At 34.7% G+C, this 16,229-nt stretch overlaps 1 protein-coding gene across 4 annotated transcripts in view; it reads right to left on the minus strand.

Moving 5' to 3' along the window:
* PPP1R9A (protein phosphatase 1 regulatory subunit 9A) overlaps positions 1-16,229 on the minus strand; it is a 264,322-nt gene that overhangs the window by 94,505 nt on the left and 153,588 nt on the right. For all 4 annotated transcript variants that reach the window (XM_045827667.1, XM_045827666.1, XM_045827665.1 and 1 more), the window contains one exon: positions 4,479-4,583. In XM_045827667.1, the coding sequence (XP_045683623.1) occupies positions 4,479-4,583 (105 nt within the window). The remainder of the gene's footprint in view (positions 1-4,478; positions 4,584-16,229) is intronic.

Here is a 16,229-nt window from a genome sequence, read left to right on the forward strand (position 1 = left end):
AAATAAATGTTAACTCTTGTTTTTATCTAGACAATATATTAAGAAATAAATATGGCTGAGTGTATTTAAAAGTATGCACTGTCCCAGTTACCTCTTCTTTGAATTGTGATTCAAAGTTGTGAAAACTGTGATTCACAGTTTTGAAAAAATGATTGGACTTTTGTGAGTCAACCACAGGAAAAAGATAAAATACTTGCACTATAATATGCTTTGAACATTTTAATATCGGTCACTCTCAAAAGATAAGTGTATGGATTACATGACTACATTAAAATGAATTTTTAAAAAATCAAAAATAGAACCAAAGCCTGTGATGCTCAGTCCCTCTGCACACGTGACCTCTGTGTGCAGCTCTGACGTCTGTTCCAGACACAACCTCCGGTGGAAAGGACACGTGTGCTCACATCGGCCTGTTTCTGAATTTTGAGATCCTCTGAAAAATTTTTTTCCTGTTACTTTCCTAACTTTTTTTCTTTGCTTCGACAAGAAATGGTGTGGTCTTTTTATTTTTTCAGCTATAAAGAATGAGGTAACAGAAACCAAACTGTAATGGATATTTACATTAAAAAATTAGGTATTTTCTAAGGTTTTATATATACATGTATAATACAATACTAGAACCAAAATATACAATTAAGGTTTATGTTTTTAGCATGGCTCAGTTCTAGTGTTCAAAACAATGATCTGGTTTCAATGTGAACTATTCCCTGGAAACTGTCCTCTCTCCCCCACGAGCTGAGATACAATAGACAAAGTCAGATAAATCCGTTTTTCCTCGTCTTTTCACCTATTACTCGAGAAGGCAATGCCCATATACTGTCCTTTGGAGTTTGGATGACAAGATTATATGGAATGCATCTGATTAGTTTATTGAATACCCTGGTGAGCTGTCAAACAATAAACATCTATAAAGTTGCACTAAGAATTTGCTGAATTGAAATAAAGATTCTTCATATTCTGTGTGAATTCTGTGGGAGTTTATGTTGAGAAATGATTTATGAGTGCCTTGTTTTACAGACAAAAGTTATTCTAATAAAAGTGGTACATTAGTGAAAATGGCATCTGTTATGAAGACTTAAAAAGTCTCAATGTGGAATGAAGCTACTTTAAAAAAGGAAAAGTTGTACTAGGATACAGTTATTACTTTTACATAAATAATTCTTTCATTCACATATTCTTTTAACAAATACTTATTGTATGTACACCAAAATCCTGAGTGCTGTATCTTTAAAAAACAAAAAAAAAAGCCTTGCACAAGGCTTACTCTCTCTCAGGACTAGAGCTTTGGGTCACAAGGACACTGGTACTTCTGAAAGGTTTTGTATTTTTCTATGTTTGATCACATTTCATGACCTAACTCTGAACTTGATAGCTTTTTAAGTATTTCACTTAATTCTACTTGAGCTAGTGGTAGTACATGCATTGATATATCTGGCACTTTCACTAAAATTTGCTGAAAAATGGTTAAAGGGATCATGGACGTGGACAACAGCTTGGTGACTGTGGAGGGGAGGGGCAGGAATAGGGGGGCTCGATGGCAATGGGAAAATACAATAAATAAATAAATAAAATTTGTTGACAGTGTTTAGACGTTGAAATCCTATATAACCAAGTGACTGTTGACCATTCTCATATATATAAAAGAAAAGTTTTGCCCTGACAGTTATGGCTCAATTTTGAGTATCATTCCACAAACCAAAAGGTTGCTGGTTCAATTCCTGGTCAGGGCACATGCCTGGGCTGCAGGTTCGGTCCCCAGTCAGTCAGGGTGTGTAAAAGAGTCAACCAATCAATGTTTCTCTCTCACACAGATGTTTCTCTCCCTTTCTTCCTCCTTTCCCCTCTCTCTAAAAATAAATAAATAAAATCTTTTAAGAAAAAGTTCTACTATCCATGGTCTGAAATGCATAGTTGGCTGCTCCTCTGGTCTGTGGCCTTAGGAGTAATGTAATCACAAAAGCCACAAGGACTGATGATATCCACGAACATGGCAATTCCTCCATGGCCTTTCACCAGAATGGCACTTCATTACGCAAAATCACAAAATCACTTTGATAAGAAGTGAAAATATCAATTTCCCCTTGTGTGTCATGGCAACAGAAACTCTTATTAAAATGATGTAAATGAAGTGAAAACATTTCAAGATTTAATGCATTTCAAATGGAAATCTCAGATATACCAATGGTTTTTAAGTAATTTTTTAAAATTTCCATATTTCAAAATTATATGCCTAAGTATAAATTCTAAATAAACACCTTCATATCTATAAAAATTCACTTATCATTTATTTAAATTTTCTTTTTAGTATTACAATATCTTCCAAACAGGGAAGAGTGATACAGGGTCCGGCAGAAGTAAGGCCTGCTTGAGTGCAGTTGAATAATACGGGTGTAATAATTCATAGTTTTAATTTGAACATCTCACCCAAAATCATATGGTATGCTTGAGTGTGATATTGCTATGTTACAGAATTGCATGCTTATGATTTTGTAATAAAAGATTTTGTAACAAAAAGGGACATTATTTGCGCCAGACCCCGTATGTAGAAGGAAAAATGTTTAGACTTCTCACTATCCTGGTCAGTCTTTCCTAAATAGCTTCAAAAAATTCAGGGTTGTTCTTAAGCTAAGGTATGCAACAATAAACAAACAAGTCGAGGGGCAGATGAAAGTAGATTTACAGCTGTGAATACACGAACGTTTATTCTTAATCAATGACTGTATTTATTATTATTAATCTACTTTTGCCCATCCCTGTATATTGTGATATACACAAATTGTGTACATCAATTTATCAGTCAAAGGACATCAGACCTCAGTTTTACTGGTTTTCCATTATTATGAGCAAAGCTCCTATGAATATGCAAACCTGAGTCATTGGGTTGGGACAAGTTTTTATTGCAGCTTTTCAGGTACTTAACTGTGTATCTACCTCAGTGAAGTGTCCCTTTAATTGATTTGCATATTTTTAGTATAAGAGTTCTTCATATCTTCTAAATAATAGTCCTTTATCAGATAAATGTTTGGCAGATATTCATTCTTTACCTTGGTTTTCCATTTTCTTAAGAGTACTTTTCAAAACAAGTGTTTAAAGTTTTGGTGCATCTTACCATTTCTTTCTCTTATACTTCTTCCTTTTTTCATCTTAAAAGATCCTCAATTAACTCAAGGTCATTGAGATTTTTTGCCTGTTTTCTAGAAATTTTATGGTTTCAGCTGTTGTACTTAAATTTATGACCAATTGAGTTAATTTTTGTAAAGGCTGTGGAAAGGAGATCAAGTTTGGGGTGTTTAAAAAATGTAGTTATCCAACTGTTCCAGCACTGATTTCTAAAGTGACTACAATTTCTCCCATTGAGTTACCTTAGTGCATTAGTCAAAAATCAATTGTTTATGTCTGTGCAGGTCTATTTTGAAATTCCCTCTTCTGCTCCATTCATATAAGTATTTACACCCTTATGCCCCAACCAGACTGATGTAATCAGTGTAGCTTTCAGGCAGGGAAATTCCCAACTTTGTTCTTTTCTAAAAAATGTTAATTTCTACAAAAAGAAAAGAAAACTTCTGACACTTTCACTGAGATTGTGCTTAATCTGTAGATTTGCTGGGCACCGAGGGAAAATTAAAATGTTATCAATATTTGAGTTTTTTGATCCATGAACATGGTCTATTTCTTCACTCATTTAAGTTGTGTTTATTTCTCTTAGAAGAATTTTGTTGAAATATTCAGTATATTGTCAGATTATCCTTAAGTATTTCATTTTTTATGTTATCATGAAAGCTATTAAATTTGAATTTCCAACTCTTTGTTGTTGCTAGTGTATAGAAACAGAACTGATTTCTATACATCACCCTATCTCCTGTAACCTTGCTTGACTCACTTATCAGTTCTAGTAGCAACTCCTACAGCTTCCTTAGAATTTTTTGCATAGATGGCCATGTCATCTGTGAATAATGCACACTAACGGAGCTCAATAAATAGCCATATATTTTTAAAGATTTTATTTATCTTTAGAGAGAAGGTAAAGGAAAGAGAAAGAGAGAGAGAAAATCATTGATGTGAGAGAGAAACATCAATCAGTTGCCTCTGCTATGTGCTCCAATCTGGAACCAAATCCGCAACCCAGGCATGTGCCCTCACCAGGAATCAAACTGGGGACCATTCGCTTTGCTAGACAATGCCCAACCAACTGAGCTACACCGGTCAGGGCAATAATTAACCACACTGACTCACACAGTACACTCCATATCTTCTTTCTAAATATACTAAATTTTTTCTAAAATACTATAATTTTTAGTTTTAAATTACATTCAAACAAACTAATTGCAATAAAGAAAAATTTAAAAATGGCAAATATTTTAGCATTTAGATAAAATTCTCATTATCATAAAATATATGGATAGGTACAATCACAGAAATTTTAAATTCAACAAAATACCAAGTAACCGAACTACACACACCCGAGGCCACAGGCTTACCTGACATTGCCCTTGGTGTTTCTGAGAACTGTTGCCGCAAAGTTCTGTGTGACGCCCACCAAGCTGATTCCGTCCACTTCTACAATCTGGTCATTGACTTGTATTCTATGGGAATAGAGAAAAATTACCCACAGTTGATTTTTCTGATAATATATTACCGCCCATAATAAAAGAGTTGACAAAATACTTGATTTTTAAGATACTTTTATTGATACAAAATTACATAATCAGCTCCAGATCTCAGTCAAATGGCCCTGTTTTTAAAAGATTGTTCTGAAGAATAGAAATAAGCAATACTAAATGAAGAAATTCAGTTACCCAACACCCATATTGCTATCACAAAGAATTGGTGTTAATGTATGACATTTCTGCATTTTCTTTTGTCCTTAAAAATCACCTAGAACATTACAGACACAAATGAAATACTGTTTGGGCTTCATACTCTCCAAGGAAATTCTACAACAAGAATTCCAGGGAATCTTTCATGTATATAAATTTCATATATATATATATATGAAATTTATATATATATGAAATTTATACACACACACACACACACACACACATATACACACACATACAAAGATGCATATGTGTGCATGTGTATATATCTATGTTTAGGAGCAATATATAATGTGACTGTTATTTAGTGTATAAAGCTTCAAAATTCATATACATGTTTTATACATCCCTTTTTTATATTCCTCAAAATGAAGTATTTTAATTATGAAAAAATGAAGAAGAAATTAGACAACAAACACACAAATATTATTATGAGATTATTCATTTATTACAGAAAAGCTGAAGTCCCTTTATTATTTGTCTCTAATTCGATTCCATTCACTGCTAATACAGAGGTAGCCATCATGCTGACTTTGATGGTTAGACTTTCTATCGATGTTTTGAAATAGAAGTATCAAGTATGCATGAATAGGCATAATGTATACATTTCCAGTTTTCAAACTTCATAGTAAATCTCTTTTTGTACAATTCAGTTTCCTTCACTCAATGTTATATGTAAGATTTATCCATGGTTACAAATACATTTCAGCTAGTTCATCTTAACAATGATATAGTATTACTTTGATAAATATACAAAAATGTATTCATTCATTTTTTGCAGAGGAACCATTATATTAAGTTTTAACTATTATGAATACTATTGTAATAACCAATTTCATACATGTCTCTTTACACACATGTGTGAGTTTCTCCAGGTTATATACCTAGAAATAAGATTCCTGAGTCAAAGATCAGAGGCAATTTCAACTTGAACAAACTGACAAATTTCAGTTCCAAATGCTGACTCTTCACTCCCTGACCAATGCTTGGTACAGTCAGACCCTTTACATACTGCAGATCTTGTCAGTGTAAAAAGACACCATGTTGTGATTTCAAATGCATTTCCCTAACTATCTGTGTGGCTGAATGTCTTTTCCTATATTTAAGAGTCAACTCTCCACTTCTGCACACTGTTAGATCATGTCTCTTACCAATTTTTTGTTGATGTTGGGTTGTCTTTTTTTTTCTTATTGGTTTATATAATATGTTTTCACATCATCTGAAATAGTTTTACCCCTATCTGTAACTTGTCTTTTCACATTTCTTTAGAAAACAGTGGTTTTGAGGGAAACAATTTAGAAATATACGAATCTCATTTATAATTTTAGCTTTATATCAGGTAGTCTTTGTATTTGAGAAAGAAGAACAAAGGAGGAGGGATCACCATACCTGACATCAAACTATATTACAAGGCCACTGTAATCAAAACGGTCTGGTACTGGCATAAGAACAGACACATAGATCAATGAAATACAATAGAAAGCCCAGAAATACAACCATGTCAATACAGTCAGTTAATATTTGACAAAGCGGGCAGAAACATAAAATGGAGTAAAAATAGCCTCTTCAATAAATGGTGTTGGAAGATTTGAACAAGTACATGCAAAAAAATGAAACTTGACTACCAACTTACACTATACACAAAAATAAACTCAAGTTGGATAAAAGACTTACATATAAGTTGTGATACCATAAAAATCCTAGGGGAAAACACAGGCAGGAAAATTTCAGATATCCCATGCAGCAATATTTTCACCAATACATCCCCTAGGGCAGGGGTGTCAAGCTCATTTTCACCAGGGGCCACATCAGCTTTGAGGTTGCCTTTGAAGGGTCAAAATAATTTTACGACCATATAAATGTAACTACTCCTCAACTGTTAAGAAGCTGAAATTATGGGAAAACATATTTGCCAATGATATCTCAGACAAGGGTTTAATTTCCAAAATATAGAAAGAACTTACATGACTCCACTCTAAGAAGACAAGGAACCCAATTAAAAAATGGGCAAAGGACTTGAACAGACACCTCTCCAAGGAGGACATACAGAGGATCCAAAGACACATGAAAAGATGCTCAATATCGCTAGCTATCAGATGCAAATTAAAACCACAATGAGATACCACTTCACACCAGTCACAATGGCCATCATAAACAAAGCAACAAACAAGTGTTGGAGAGGTTGTGGAGAAAAGGGGACCCTAGTGCACTGTTGGTGGGACTGCAGACTGGTACAACCACTATGGAAAGCAGTATGGAACTTCCTCAGAAAACTAAAAATGGATCTGCCTTTTGACCCAGCAATTCCACTGCTGGGACTATATCCAAAGAACACTAAAACACCAATCTAAAAGAACCTATGCACCCCAACGTTCAGAGCAGCACAATTTACAATAGCTAGGTGCTGGAAGCAACCTAGATGCCCATCAGTAAATGAATGGATCAAAAAACTATGGTACATTTACACAATGGAATTCTATGCAGTAGAAAGAAAGAAGGAGCTCCTACCCTTTGCAACAGCTTGGATGGAGCTGGAAAGCATTATACTAAGCGAAATAAGCCAGGCAGTGAAAGACAAATACCATATGATCTCACTTTTAACAGGAACCTAAACAACAAAACAAAGAAACAAGCAAAATATAAGCAAAGACACTAAAATAGAGGACAGGCTGACAGTGACCACAAGGGAGAGAAGAGGGAATTTCAGGGGAGAATGGAAAGGAACAATTTTAAAGGACACATGGACAAAAACTAGGGGGAGGGTGGTAATGGGAGGGAAGTGGGGAGGGTTGGGTGGGTGGGCTGGATTGGGAGTACAAGGGAGAAAACTGTACTTGAACAATGATTAAAATAAAAAAAATTTTAAAAATTTAAAGAAAAAGAAGCTGAAATTATATTCGGCCCTTTGAAAGCAACTGCAAGGATGATGTGGCCCCTGGTGAAATGAGTTTGACACCCCTGTCCTAGGGCAAGGGATATAAAGGAAGGAATAAACAAATGGGACTACATCAAACTAAAAACTTGTGCATGACTAAAGAAACATCAACAAAATGGAAAGGAACCAACTGTATCGGAAAACATATTTGCCAGTGATACCTCAGACAAGGGTCTGATCTCCAAAACATATAAAGAACAGGATTCCATACCAGGGAGAAAAGCAATCCAATTAAAAAATGGGCAAAAATCCTGAACAGACACTTCTCCAAGGAGGACATAGAGAGGGCCCATAGACACATGAAAAAATGCTCAACATCACTAGCCATCTCAACATCAGAGAGATGTAAATCAAGACCACAGTGGATACCTCTTCACACCAGTAAGGCCATCATTAATAAATCAACAAACAACAAGTGCTGACAAGACTGTGGAAAAAAGGGAATCCCAGTGCACTATGGGGAATGCAGACTGGTGCAACCACTGTGGAAAACAGTATGTAATTTCCTTAAAAAACTAAAGATGGAACTTCCCTTCAATCCAGTAATCCCACTGCTGGGACTATACCCTAAGAACCTTGAATCATCACTTCGAAAGAACCTATGCACCCCAATGTCCACAACAGCACTATTTACAATAGCCAAGTGCTGGAAACAGTTTAAGTGCCCATCAGTAAATGAGTGGATCCAAAAACTATGGTACATTTACACAATGGAATACTACACAACAGAAAGAAAGAAGGAGCTCCTACCCTTCATGACAGCATGGATGGAACTGGAAAGCATTATGCCAGGTGAAGTAAGCCAGGCCATGAAAGACAAATAGCATATGGTCTCACCTATAAGTGAAACCTAATCGACAAACAAACAAATGAGCAAAATAGAAGCAGAGACTTGGAAGTAAAGAACAAACTGACAGTGACCAGAGGGGAAGGGGAAGGAGAATAAGGGTAGAAAGGAGAAGGGGCAAAGAAGCATGAATAGAGAACTCCAGGGCATGGACAATGGGGGGTGGGCACTGACTGTGGGAGTGGGGGGACGAGGTAGGGGTGAGCAATGTGGGAAAAGGTGAGACAACTGTAACTGTACAACAATAAATGTAAAAACAAAGAAAAGAAATCCTTTCCTACCTCAAGACTATAAAATTATTCTATATTTTCTTCAAAAGAAAATTATTTTCAACATTGTTTTTCTACATTTAAGTAGTAATCCACCTAGAAATTATTTTTTAGTTTAATATATTAGTAATATATTTTAATTTTTTCCAAGTGTATTAACAATTGGCTTAACATTTAACAAAGAGTGTACTTCTTACTCCACTGATTTGTAATGGTCCACAACATGTTTTGGGTTCTCTATTAGTTTCTACTTGTCTGGCTATCTCTGCATACCACATTGTTTTATAATTAGTTTTGACATGTCATAGGGCAATTTCCTTTACCTAGTTCATGGCCTTCAAAAATTTTTGAGCTATCTTTGAGCCTCTGTTCATAATCAGTTTTGCATTTACATGCCAAGCTTTATAAAAATACTTGTTGGTGTCTTAATACATTACACTGATTTTTAAGATTAGTTTATGGAAAACTGATATCTTTATCATATTGACTCTTTCCATCAATGAAAATTGAGTGCTACTATAATTACCCTGGGCAAGTGTTGTCTATATCATGTTGTGCTATGTGTTCAGCAAAATTATTTAAAGCTTGGAAATACGAATCAAAGGAGGGCACCATTCTTTTCAATGCCATATAGGTACATTACTTAGCAGGCCCACTCAAGGATAACTTGGGAAATGAATTTTAATTGACACACTACTTAAACTTGATTATAAGTCCTGCATACATTGAAGCTGCATGTTAATTTGTAGATCTCTGTCCTGAAAAAAACTCGGACACTTTTCTTCTACTAGAAAAGATCATCTCATAGGCCATAGTTTATTTCTCTGAGAATATTAACCAGTTTTGCATCAAACTTGCTATGTTACTCTAATATTACTTTATTAACTTGCCTTTAAATGCTACTCCTAAAATGTTCTTTGAACTACATTTACCATTTCACTGATTCTCTTAATTAGTGAGCTGAATAAAGTTGAATACATGTTCATTTCATATTTATGAACATCAGCCTTACTTTAGCTCTTTGACTATTAACCTATAATAATTTGAAAGTTCCACCAAGGTTCCAGAGTAGATTCACAAAACCATTCCAACGGCACCACCATAGAAATGTGCTTCATGGATTGTTTAAGACCAGCCACATCTTAGGTTGGTCTCCAGAGTGATTCTAAAGCAGCAATAGAATTTTATCTTTGCTATCATGTTTTTTTTTTCTAATTTAGTACTTTTGATTTTTTTTTTTTTACTGGTTCTTGGCCAGTTTAATTCTGAATCTAGTTTGCACTAGATAACAACAATGATAATAATTCCCCACTGTTAGCAACAATGATTGGGAATGTAATTTTATAATCTCACCATTCGAGATCTCTATTGGGATTATAGAGATCCAGTATCATGACCTATTATAATGTGAGAGATGATAAAAAAAAATGGGGTTGTTATCCTTTAATTTTTTTGTCTATTTGTGAGGTGAAAGTATTTCATTAAAATATTTCCTGGACACCCTTTGAAATCTTGACCAGTGAGGTTTTGTGGTTCATTGGTCATTTCACCTGTTTCTGAGGTCGCAGAAATGAAGCTCCAAATTCCCTGGTAGCTGTAGTGGACAGAAGCCACTGTCTCACCGTGTGTATACGAAGTATGTTCCTCACTTACGAGGGTATTTAATGACGAAGAGATAATCTGATCAGTTCATAGAGAATACTAAGCACTTTAATGAATCCTATATTCTAGTAGCTAACGAAAACTTTAATAAAAAAATAAAAAATAAAATAAAAACTTTAAATATGCTAGACACTTAAGAAAAAAATCCTTCTTAAAAACTGCTAGAAGCTCAGAAATATCTTTTATAAGAGCCCAAGTTCACATAATAAAAGTGAGTCTTTGGACAAATAAGAGTAATAATTTTGGTTTAAAATACACAGCTTAATACATGATTTCCAAAATACCTAGTTTTCCCAAAACCTTAGTCATAAAACACAGCTTTTAATATTGTATATGATGAGCACTGTAAAATTTCTGTTGAAAAACAGAAGCTCAAAATCATGTGTATTAATTCCCCCTGTCCATTACCTTTTTTTGAGAAAATGTCTTTTTTGGCTTTGGCTTAGAGATCATCGGTCCTGAATCCAAAACATTTGGTCCAGTTACTTTATGGTTCTGCACGTATGTGTCTTTAATAAAGAAGAAGTAATTGTAATGCTTCATTCAGTCTAAAGGAAACCTTTTAAAGCATTTCCACAGTCACTATCATCAACTGTCAAATTAGCATGTGCTGATTTTGGAGAATATATTAAAGTTACAAATATAAGTCATGTTCAAGGTTGAAAATTTAGAAACTGTGGAAATACATAAAAAAGAAAATAAAAACCTCATGTAATCTAACCATCTAGAGTTGACTACTATAAAAATTATGCTGGTGATTTTTTTTTCTTACTTAACAAAATTCAGATTATTTGAATATATGGTTTTGTGGGGTTTTATACTTTTATTCGTCAAGATAATATTTGTTGAGTGCTTGGATATGTGAGGCAATGTGTTATTCTCTTTATTATTTATTTTTAGACCTCATTTTACTTTTTAAATTTTTATTGTATCTTTAGCTTATTGAATCCTGCTAATAGCCCTGATTAAATATATTACTAGTAGTTCTGTTTTACATAAAAAAGAAAATTTTTGGCTCCTGTGATGTAGTCATATCAAATAAGTGGCAGAGCCTGGCTGTAAACTTAGGATATCTGACTCCAGAGCCTATACTTAAATAATACATTACATCATTAAAAAATTTTCTACAACAGACACTGAATATATGTTATGCTGTAGTTTTATACATATAAGCCATTTACATATTGTTATACCAGTATGTTGTTTCAAGGTGTTGATCAAGTTAGCATTTTTATATAAAAATCATTGTGAATATTTCTAATTATTTCTTTGAATTATGTCCTACAAGTGAAATTACCTAGTCAAAGTGCATAAGAAAAGGTTGTTCAATTTGTAAGCCCCCAACAGTGTTGAAAAGTAGTCTACTGCACCAACATTAAAACTGAATATTATGTTGTAAAATATTTTAATAATTTGCTAAGTAAATTTTAATTTCTTGTCTTTGAACCTTTTAAGGTGTTTACTAAACAACTCTATTTCTTTCTTTTTTTTGTACATTATTTTCAACTTGCTTTTTTTCTGTTACATATTTTTACAAACATGTTATCATCCATGTTTTAGGCTAATATCCACAAGTAAGTGGCCCATTCCAACTGTCTTCAGTGCTTAACTACACAGACCCTTCTCCGCTCCTCCCCCAGTCTGAGAACAAAGACAATAAAGCATAACGGACAGAATCAAAGTGCAGCTCTACAGTTAAACACAGTAGAATTCTATGTTTAGTTTCTACTCTCAATTTTCTTTACACTTACTGCTTTGAAAATTGTTTACCTCTTTTATAGGACATCCCATAACTTTCCTTTAGACCTAATCTTGAGCTTTTCAGTCTATTATTATTGTTGATTTCCAATAAGTGACTCACCCAGAGCAACTTCCAGACCTGCAAGCTCCACTTATGGTAAGTGCCCTATATGGTGCACCATTTTTAATCTTTTATATGGGATTTGTACTGTACTTTTTCTATGTTTAAGATAGACAGATACCATTGTGTTACAACTGCCTATAGTAATCAGTACAATCACATGCTATATGGGCTTGCAGTCTAGGAGCAGTAGGCTCATACAGCCTAAGTGTAGCAGGCTACACCACCCAGGTGTGTTCAAGTGCACTTCAGGATGTTCACACAATGACCAAATCACCTAATGATGCATTTCTCAGAATGTATCTCAGTAGTTAAGTGGCATATGACTATATATACAACTCTGCTTATGTTAAAATGTTATAAACTTACTGTAACTTTGCATTATATTTTTTAAAAATGTCTTCATCCTTGCACTTTAAGAAGTAAAAATAATGGCCCTGGCTGGGTGGCTCAATTGGTTGGAGTGTCGTCCCATACACCAGAGGTCATAGGTTTGATTCCTAGTCAGGGCACATACCTAGGTTGCAGGTTCGATACCCAGCTGAGGCACTTATAGGAGACAACCGATTGATGTTTCTCACATCAATGTTTTTCTCTCTCTCTCTCCCTTCCTCCTTCCCTCCCTCTCTAGAATCAATAGACATATCCTCAGGTGAGGACTAAAAAAATTCTTAAAAACCAAGAAGTAAAAATAGTGTGTGTAGTTACAGAAAATGGTATGTGCTAGTCTCCCAAATTGATTCTGTGTAATAAGCAATTATTATCAAATTCCTATCTGTCAGTGAAGGTTATTAAATAGAAGTTAATTAAGTAGGCCACAAGTTCAATTTATATGGATAACTGAGACTATACTACAAGGAATAGTGACAGAAAAAATAATTGTGAAGATAAGCTAATGAAATGAACTTTTATTTTTCCAGAAAAAGGACAGTAGTTTAGTCCTAAAGCAAAGTGTCTACCAGTTCTAGAATACTAAAGAACACAATGAAGATCAAAACTTGAGTGTGTAAATTACATTGAGGAAGGTTTGAAGACATGATTTTTATTTGCTTGAATTTCTTTTCCTGAGAGAGGATAACTTTTAGATGCAATCTTACAGAACAGAAACTCTCAAGTCTTGGCTCATAATTAGGAGCACAAAAAGGATGAGGGGTAAGTCCTGGCAGTAAAAATGAAATGGACAACTCACTGCATCAGACCAACCCAGAGTACAAAGAATGCATATAATCTGGATTTCCCAAATATTTTCTAGAATAGCAGAGAAAATGGCCTGCTTTCCCCAGGAAGCACTGTCTCCTGGAACAGAATTCAGGGAATGCACCTGGCTGATCTGTGAAGGCGTCGGGCCCTGGCCACCTCCGCAGCAGTTCCCATGCGCTATACACCCGTCCCCAGCACTGGTCTTGATCCACAGGCTGGCGCCTCCGACACCCTTCACTTCTGAATCTATTAGCCAGTACCGATGGGGAGAAGGCTAACAAAACTACATAAGCTGGATTATTGTAGGCTTTGTATAATGTTATTGGGTAGTTATTATTGACATGATATATTGGACAAAGAGAAACAAAAACAAAAATTTTACCTCACAGGGCTTCTGTAAACAAAGCAAACAACAACGAATGAAAGGGAGACCAGCTGGAACAACGTTTGTGAGTTTCGGTCAACAGAGTCTTCCCAGAATGCTAGATAGTGAAGTTCTAAGTGTATATGAAAATACTGAGGATGAACAAACAAAATATCTGATTAAAGAGTGGCACAAGAGTATGCACACAGAGAGGAAGCCGTGGGTGGAATTGAGATGGCGGTTTCCACGCAGGGCTACCCCAGGCCTGAGGGCACCTCGGGGGCACAGCTGGGCCCTGCAGGAGGAGATGTGTGCTGCAGGGTGAGCACAAGAACAGGACTCCTCACCTGTTTTATATGCTGGTGTTACCCAAAAGATGTTACCCTCAAAACAGCTCAAATTATTTGAAAACCAACAATTGAATAAGGATAAATGTACACAGCACCCTAATTTCACATTTGCTATTTTCCACCCAAACCTGAAAAGAATGATGTAAAATCATGACCTGCAAAAGGCTGAGAAACAATCATAGGAGACAGAAACAAAGCAGGTCCCCTGTACGGTTCGAACTTGCCTCTTTAGTGCAGCATTGTTACTATCTTTTGTCAGTTATCATCCACGCAATTTATTCTATCAGGATTTTCAATGGTATTATCATAAAAGTCATTTTGCTTTATAGATTCATTAAAAAGGACTGGAGAAATAATTAGCGTGCTAAAGTGTCCTGTGTACACAATCATAAAATTTATGGCAGCAAAAACTAGTGGTTAATACATTCAATATTATTTTACTATAAAATTAGAACTAAATCTAGGAGGTGGAAATAGTTATCACGTCACTCAGCTAAGTTTACAAGTTCCCTGTAAGAGGCAAGGCTGCACAAAAAGAGAGAACCAGAAGGAGGAGGAAGAGGAGAGAAGGGAGAAGAGAAGGAAAATAAAAAGAAAAATGTTAAGCCCAAGTAAATGTTTTGAAAGTGACTGAAGCCCAAGTATCGCTCATTGAACAAAAATTTACCGAGCACCCTCTATATTTCCGGCATCGTATGAAAGGGAACGGCAGACCTGAAAAGCTTGACAAAAGAAGACTTGGAAAGTAAGACATACTATCAAAGAATAAGGACTCAAACTTTGTAACTGCACTGGATGACTTAGGTAAAAATTCACGGTAATTGTTCAAAGTACTTAAAAGGTAGCAACAGTTGGAGATGTTTGTTAAGGAGTGAAAGCAATCCCAGTGAAAAAGGTTTCTTGGGTTGGGGTGGGAAGGCAGGAGAAAAGATTTTTCTATATAGGTCTGTTTTTTTAACAACCCTTGAAAATAGTGTGACCAAACCTGAAATTAAATTGAAATAGTTTTCTCAAATAACAAAAAGTTATTAAGAAACTAAAGCAAACTAAAAAGGTATAATACAGACCCTTATCCTTTTGAAGCTAAAAGAAACTTTAAAGAACATCTAATTCAGAACTTGAATTTTGTCCACAACTGAGTTCTGAAAAGTAACTTTCCTGAGGTCACGTGGTGATAACTTTATAGTTTTCAGTTTTAGTTTAAAAAATATACATATTACCTATTCTTTATAAAATATTAAATATTCCATACTAGCTGAAATCTGACCCCCCCCAAAAAAAAACCAGACTGGGGTCATTCAACACATTGGTTTGCATTAATTCCCAGTTGAAAGAGAAAGAGAGAGAAGGGGAGGTTGGGGGAGGTCCATAAATAAAAAACCTATCCACACGAGAATGACACCATACTAACCATAATGCTTTATAAATCCTTAATATAGTATTTTTCTGTATCAATAAGCACATACAGCATAATTTTTTAAATTACTGACTGGAGGCAGCAATCAACTGTTCCTTTTGTAATTTTCTATACTGGTATCATTTAAATAGTAAACATTTAAATACTGTGCAAATGAACATACAAACAACAGTGATAATACTATAATAATATAAAAACATGAACACTACCATAGATTTAATAATGAAACTACTTATTTTCATATTATATCCTCAGTTTCCATATGCATATAAAATAAAAGGTATAGACAGAAAGATCTCTAAAATTCCCCTGACCTCCAAAATTATAATATATTGGACATATTTTATACATTTTCCTATAGGTTTTTCATAAGACTTCCTGTAACTATTTTCTTAGTAACTTTCAAGCTTACTCTTACTTCACTGAAGAACAGTTTAACAAACTGCATTTTAAAAAGTTTCTTATTCACATATGCTTATTTAATACTTATAACTATGTAAGCAA

The sequence above is a fragment of the Phyllostomus hastatus genome, unplaced genomic scaffold (genome assembly GCF_019186645.2).
Source record: "Phyllostomus hastatus isolate PE091 unplaced genomic scaffold, TTU_PhHast_1.1 phas_scaffold_78, whole genome shotgun sequence".
Classification (NCBI taxonomy): Eukaryota; Metazoa; Chordata; class Mammalia; order Chiroptera; family Phyllostomidae; genus Phyllostomus; species Phyllostomus hastatus.